The 8,042-nt window shown below is 33.2% G+C and overlaps 1 protein-coding gene across 1 annotated transcript in view; it reads left to right on the forward strand.

Annotated features, from left to right (window-relative positions):
* Positions 1 to 8,042, forward strand: part of LOC117117914 (methyltransferase-like protein 24) — a 27,287-nt gene that overhangs the window by 16,003 nt on the left and 3,242 nt on the right. The window contains exons 2-4 of the mRNA XM_033262426.1: positions 3,028 to 3,141; positions 5,065 to 5,219; positions 6,392 to 6,632. Of these exons, the coding sequence (XP_033118317.1) occupies positions 3,028 to 3,141; positions 5,065 to 5,219; positions 6,392 to 6,632 (510 nt within the window). The remainder of the gene's footprint in view (positions 1 to 3,027; positions 3,142 to 5,064; positions 5,220 to 6,391; positions 6,633 to 8,042) is intronic.

Genomic DNA, 8,042 nt, shown 5'->3' on the forward strand with positions numbered 1-8,042 from the left:
GGAATAACTAATAAAACAAGATTGTTTGTTACTTATTTTTAATCTTTCGTAGGCCTAGAGTCGTTCCCAATTATTTCTCTTCTCTCAGCATCATTTCTCTGGTGTCTGGCTTTAAATTTTAGTGAATAGTGGGAGCGATGAGAGCCAAAAACACAATTATACTGTAGTTCTACACTGTCATTTAATATTTATATGTACGATGCTGTTTTGGTGCCCACCATGGCACAGCATTATATTAAATTATACTTATTATACTAACCATATGTTCCAGGGCCAAAAGGCCACCGTTTAAACACATGTTACTTGGCCGGGGTAGCACCCGTTTAACAATGTTCCTGTGGATAAAGCCAAGAAGCCAAAACAAATCGTTCATCCGTTTCTGATCTGCCTCTTTTTTTGTTTATTTTTTTTATCACAAGGCAAAAACATACACTCGTAAGACCTGTGAAAATGTTCATCTCATAGGCAGTTGTTGGATTTGTAGGTCTGGCATAGATCATCTGTTCGAATTAATTGTCGTCATATTTGAAGAGAAAAATAACAGGTCTCATCTCCTATTTTTAAAACCTGAATAAGAAACATTGCTTTAAAATTAATGACCAATATAATAACAAACGAATGGTGATTGTTAATATAGCCGTTTCAAGGTACTATACGTAGCAACAAGTTGTTATATTCAGCAAGACACTGAAATAAAGGGTCACCTTCTAGGTGACCCTAGTTTTAAACGACCGTAGGCCGAATGGGGAATGATCAAGACGCCCGGAAATAACCTCTGATGCGATTTGGGCGATCAATAATTGTTTTTCTTTTTTTTGACTTTCCAAAGGATGGTGGGTTGGGGGAGCCGCCCCTCCTAAATCCGCCCCTAACGTTTTGGAAGTACTGTAGTAATAACTGTCTTCTTCGCACCATCATTGCCCGTTTCCAAAGAAGTATGACGTCATGCGTCTAAATGGCTCTACTTATATGAATATGGATGGATAGTATGCAACTTTATATTATGCTACTACTGTATTCAAGAATCTGATGCTTATTAATTCATTTGTCGTAAATGATAAATCAATGAACGCAAACTCTTTCTTAGAATACTTGTCCAGGGTAAAGCAGACGGATCGATATTTGATTCAGACGTACTGTATGTGATTGCTCTGTTTGCCGAAGATGGCTTGTTGTACATATCTCACTCGACATTGCCTCTCATAATAAGAATGATTGGTGCAGTTTAAAGAAGTCATTGCTATGTCATAATTCATTGTGTGCTTTCATAACGGCCATATTTTATTTTGATCTTTTGCATCTAGAAGCAAGTAACTTGTCACTTAGAAGATTGATGTAAAACACGTGCATTTTACTGTTATATGTTATGCTCCATGTTATAAGGCCTATAATGTGGATTCCTGCTGGTTGAGAGAAAACGAATAATTATGCTTAAAGATGTATTAACCCTTGCTAATGTCAAAAAATTATAAAAAAAATAATTTTGAAATAAACTTGCTCATATTGCAATAGCATAAAAATTATTAACCTGCGCATAAAAATTATTGAATTAAAAAATGTGTACCCTGATTTTTAAACCAAAAAATTATAAAAATAATAAAACACTTCCAGTGACTGGAAGTGTTTCTATTATTTTTCGTTGTAAACTGATGGGTAGACATTTTTTAAATACATTAATTTCTATGTTCAAGTTGATAACTTTTATGTTACTCCAAAGGGGCAAGTTAATTTCAAAAAATATTTTTATGATTTTTTGGTATTTAGCAAGGGACAATAAGGGAATCCGAATCCATGATTCTAGGTCTGGGTGATAAGAAATGTAATTAACCAAGAAGATATTAAATTTAATACCTCATTGAATTAGCCAATGGGCACAGGCATACATCAATCAATCAATCAATCAATCAATCTGTGTCATATTGTGATAAGTTGTTACGTTAGTGGAACTTCGAAGCAGAGGCTATACTACAGAAATATTTGCAATATTCTTCATCATGATGGCTACATAATCAATAATTCAGAATTTGTAATCGCCTCCGTTCCCCGGGGAGTTTTCCCAGACGTGCATAACTCGGGCTCATACCAATTCACTCATATCCTACCATCCACTGTAACCATTTACAATCCTACGTGAAGAGATACAAACGTAGATAAAATATCAAGCCCAAGGCCAGGCAGGCTCAACGACCATTCGGTTGATTTCAAATGCCAGTAAATTATAGCAATCAGTCTGTTGATTTCAATATCGAGTGATTACTATAATATAGCTCCAATTGCCTACGGATACTTAGTCATGTTTCCACAAGATTAATGGTCTATGAATTAAACTCAATGAATGATATGTCTGCAATATAACAAGTTAGAAACTGGCTTACGACTCAGGATGAAAGTAGGTTTAGAACTGTTGGAACTAAGAAGAGAATGAATAATAAATTTCTATTCTCAAAATCGGTTCGATTTTGATTGGACTGGTGGCAGATTTATTCAGTAGGGGTTTGAGAATGATCTTCTCTTCTTAATTGTTTAATATTAAATCGGATAACACTTAAAATTAGGCAGCCAGCAAATAACACGTCATAGGGGAGTTTTTAGATTGATGAGATCACGTGGAATTTAGCGCCATGAATATGTCATTACAGCGATAAAACTAAAGTTGTTGTTATTGATAGCACCATGGTGAATGTTGGTCTTCTGTAATGATAAAAGAAGAAAAAAAAATCTAGGTCTACGTTCTGAATTCGTTCAACAACTTTACACGCAAAGTGCCGAAGAATTTTCTGGATCGGTAATGTTATGGCATTAACTACTAATTATAACTATTAAGAGAAATCATTTATTAAATCTTTAAAATTTAAGACTAGTGCCTAATCTGATTATAGGCCTATATTATTTGTTTAATAAATTAATTATTTGATAGAATAATTGATTTACTGATTGATTGACTGAATAAATATTCTATTGATTGATTGATCGGTCGATCGATTTACAGCATTCATATTTGTTACCGTAATAATCTTTATATCACAGGCTACAAATACACAGAAAGGGGTTGGCATACTGCACATGCAGCGGTGGGCGTCTGAGAATCATACATTCGAAGCCGAAGCACAACGATTTCTAGAATATATCTCCAACCCACAGGTAAGCCCCCTTGGTTATTTTCTTGCAGGCTACGTTATTATTACCGCTATTCACAACAAATACCTATCTCTTGAAAGACTTTTAATTGTATTTTCAAAGTTCTTGCCTTAATTGAACGGGACTATTTATTGCCACCTCTTGGACCCAGGACCTATGTCTAAAAATTTGGTTAACCCATCGTGTGTTGGAAGTTTACGGTACTTGTGCTAGGAAAACGTACGCATAGCAATGACTTCGATTTCATAAGCCGGGTTCAAATCCTCTCTCTGAATGTGGAAATGGCGCCACTAGCAGCTCTTTGAGATTTCGTGCGCCTTATAAGATTACATTATTAAATCCTGTAAATACTGGCCATCATGAAAAAGATATACGTAGGCCTATCAGAATGTTGTTTTTTTTTGTAACTATAGGCCTATGTTGTAGAAAGTTTAAATTAAAAAAAAAACACTCACAAACGTTCCATTAGTTCAAAAATATTTTATTGTGAATAATTTATGCGGTTTCGTTGCTCGCAGTAAAACCATAAATACTGCAAGTAACCTTCATGACGTAATAGATTGACGTTTTACTAGTGCTGGATATATTGCATATAAAATATAATCAATACCGTACGTCTTTCCGTGAAATCCTGTTGAAACGAATTTGCATCGAATAATGTCTCAACGATCTCGCTCCGTATGTCAATCATTTAAACGGACTGAACACATTTTGTAACTACTGGATGTATCATAACCTCATCAGCAACAAGCCCGCTCATATATGGAAAACTCCGAAAACTGTGATCATCAAATAGACCCCACTTCCTTGAACAATAAAAGAAAAACTATGTATTTCATGATTACGGGTTCTTTTTATTTCGTGTTATCGTTATATAGGCCTATTTTCTAGATTTGTAAATGCGAAAAAAACTAAATAACTTATGGTGTTATTTTTATTTAAAGAAAGCACAGACCTTTTGAATCCCTTATCCTATGAGGTTTAGTTCCGTTGTTGATTACTGTATTTCCTCGATTTAGTTATACGGAACTCATTGCAGGCAAGATTGAAGCAGGGAGTTGTTATGATTGGAGAAAGGTTTGAAAAACAAATGTTGCCAAACTAATGTCGTGATTCATGACTCCCAGCGACGGCTTAACTAAAGTCCGTGCCTAATTAATTCGTGTTTTACCGCTGCGTCAACATACCCTTGTCGCCAGCCAATCACAGCGAAGCGTAGTTTAACTAATATTTTTAACTTTCTTTTTCCGTTTTACATTTGGATCGATTATTTCGATAAAATATCCTTTATAATACAGATTCGTTCGTTTTGATTTGATGACAGACCTACATTTATTATCTTTCTGTATAATTCTATTTGAAACTCTCCAGTTCGAATTTCCCCAGCTGGCTCCGTCTTGCCTGATGTGAGCCTAATCTACCGGTTCATATGGCCTAGAATGTCGCACGCCAAATTTAACGTTACCAAGTTGTTTAATTGTATAGGCTATTTTATTATGGGGACGTGACAGTCTATTTCTGATTGATGTATGCATATATAGGCCTGTGGTTGACACAACAGAAGAAAGTCACACAACGTAAAGAATAAAGTTGTAGATGTGATGATGACAAATAATACAGATTCAGTAGGACAAAGAAACAGTGAAAAGAATGGCATTCATTGGACATAGTGTCTTATCTTTACCATTTACAATAATATATAACATACGTAAACATATATAAATTTACAATATCGTGCTCATTGAATTCTGGATTCATTTTGCCTATGCATCTCGTCTGCTACTGTCATGCTGCTGTGCTTTAGTCTAGGCCTATTTTATTTATCCTATTATAACATTGAACATATTTTAAACGCATAACATGACTGCATGTTTATTTTATGAAATTGTGTGTATTACAAGCTGTTATTCATGTTTTAATTTTTAGATTCAATGCAAAAATCTGTTAAGTCCCGGTGTCCAAGCTGTTGATCCAAGAGGGCGCTATAAAAAAGACTGGGCATGGAAAGTATGTTACGATGAGCAATATGTAGGATCCAATATAACAAATGAAAAAAAGAAATGCATCGTGTATTCGTTTGGGTAAGTCTTTTTATTCAAACAGAGTTGTAATCAATCAATAAGTCAATCAATCGACGGCAGTTATATTGCGATATCCTGAAAAATAATTTACGGCAGAACAACTTAGACCGCATTTAAATTACCAAAAACAATGCTTACTTCATTATACGCTACTATTATATTCTTTTATTATTAAACTCTATTATTATTATAATCCTTATTATACTCTTTATTATACTCTATTATACTACAATTATATTACTTTATTCTTAAATTAGTATTAATTTACTCCAGCCTAATTTACTCTTCATAATCTTGTACTCTATACTATATTACGAAGACACCAACATTAAAATGGCGATGTACGCCTCTTTCACCTCACTGTACCCCCTGAAGCATTGATCGACACAAAGTTAAGTAGTGAAGTTTTATTAGAGTACTGTCCGATACGATTTTTACGTAGGCCTATATACATTTTATATACGTCCTAACATAAGAACATAAAACAAAATTATTATATAATTATTATATATAAATATAATACAATACAATTATGTAATATAATATAATATACAATATATAATACAATATAATATAATATACCACAACATAACAACATATAATGCAATACAATATAATTCAGTTAATAAGTTAATATAATATATAGACCTACAGTATAACGTATTACAATATACAATGAAACACGAATGCAAGAAGCAAAATACGATGTAAGAGCATAATTATTTAACAATTATTTCGAGAGCTACTTCCTGTTCTGTTCTTCAGAGTTGACATGGTCGTCCTTGAACAAGAGACCTCTCAAGATATTGGTTAATAATAAGTATATGTTCCAAGAATAATAATAATAATAATAGGCTCAATAATGAACATTTATAAAGCGCCGGTATCCGTTTAAGGGAAAATTCTCATGGCACCCCTCCACAAGAAGTCAAAATATGACAAGGAAATTTATGAAACCAGAAAACAGTTATAGGCTACGGTATTTATACATGAGCCGTACTTGGGTGAACGTCGCTCTTTTGTATTCGTGAATACGTGTATGCGAATTGTTCAATATTATGATGATAATATTTCAACATGACATCGTGTCGACCTTCATATCATAAGTATAATAAGAGAAAATTCATAAATGTATTGGCAGCAGGTTTCTTTTTTTTTTATATTGAATCTAGTCCTGTTATATATCAAGGCAAAATTGAAGTAGATTTGGCAAGAAATGGATGTGAGGTACACGTCTTCGATCCGTCATCGAAAACGCCTATTCAGCATTCATCATCTTTCGATATTCACATCCATGCTTTAACACTGGACTGGCGAGAGTCTTTGAAGATCAGTCGGCCTAACAGACCATCTGCAAAAACCCGTCAATCCAGACGACTCGCCAGTATAATGCAGGAGCTTGGACACCAACAGGTTTGTTTAACTTCTATTCTACACTGTACAAACAGCGTGGAGGGTATAAACGCAAAGCTCCACGCAATATTTTATATAACATTTGTTTTTTGATTTTGATATTTTGTTGTGGTTCATATTTATTTAAAGTTGGAACCTCATACATTCTCTTTTGGATATTTATATTCATTTAGGTATATAAACCATGAGATATGGAAATAAAAGTCACACTGTTTATCATAATTTTAAAATATCATGGTAATTATTGGTTTTTAAAATATATTCAATAGCAGAATTCAAGGAAATAGTACATACTTCCAAATTTAACATATAATTGAACATATAAATGAATAGTATAATGTATGACGTTCCAATAACTTTAAAACTTACGAACAAGCATATTTCTTATGTAACTACTATATACCCTTCGATATATAACATAATAGGTTAAGACACTTGGTAGATATGGTAAGTCCTCTATTAATAATCAAAACATAATACAAATAATACTAAACGAATAATTCTTTCCATGCAATAATCATACATTAGACCCTCGTTGACATTAGGTGGTTGTTGAAAACGTCTTGTGTTAGCAGGGAATTTCAATTTTACTGTTCCCTGGTGTTAGCATGATTTATCCCTGTCCATACTGCGTAATAATGTAGTTCAAATAACTTAGTGATTAGGTTTTTATAAACTTATACTAATGAATTGCTTCCTTCTCCTGTGGTAATTATATCATGACTAAATGCTCCATAATTCAAACAGTCTGCCGACTACATCTGTATTAATTTGTATTTTTGAGGTTTCACTGTGCAGAGTCTGTTGTTGTGTCAAGGGCACGCATAGTTTTGTTATTAGTTAGATGTATAGCAAAAATGAAATACACTTTTTTTTTTATAAGAACCAGTAAACTTTTGCCCAGACTCAGTGTTCTTATTTTTTGGCCAATTTCAGGCTGAAAATGTTCTTGTTTTGTTCTTATTTTACACATCTTTAAAATATAGAAAAATATTATTCTACAGCAGTATACTACTGTACTGGAATGTAGATAAAAATGGACCCAGAAAAAGGCCCGGTAAAAATGGCCCCAAATGACAGGTACGCCTACTGTACTGTATCATACAGGGCATCCAGTATTATATGTCACCTACACTGTACATAAGGTACAGATAATTTTGTGGTTTTTCAATGTAAAAAAAAAATTAAAAAATAAAACCTCATTAGACATTTTACCTCGGCCTCAATTTCCTCTTATTTTGTTCTTAATTTTTAAGCAATTTCAGCCTCAGTGTTCTTATAAAAAAAAAGTGTACTCTTATCATTTATATACATATATGTATATGTACGCATACAGTACATATTAAAAAAATATATATTTTTTACTTATTCTGTTACTTTATATTATGTTTACTGTGCTAAACAGCAAAC

The sequence above is a fragment of the Anneissia japonica genome, unplaced genomic scaffold (genome assembly GCF_011630105.1).
Source record: "Anneissia japonica isolate Jap-2015-1 unplaced genomic scaffold, ASM1163010v1 scaffold287957_len1322810_cov207, whole genome shotgun sequence".
Classification (NCBI taxonomy): domain Eukaryota; kingdom Metazoa; phylum Echinodermata; class Crinoidea; order Comatulida; family Comatulidae; genus Anneissia; species Anneissia japonica.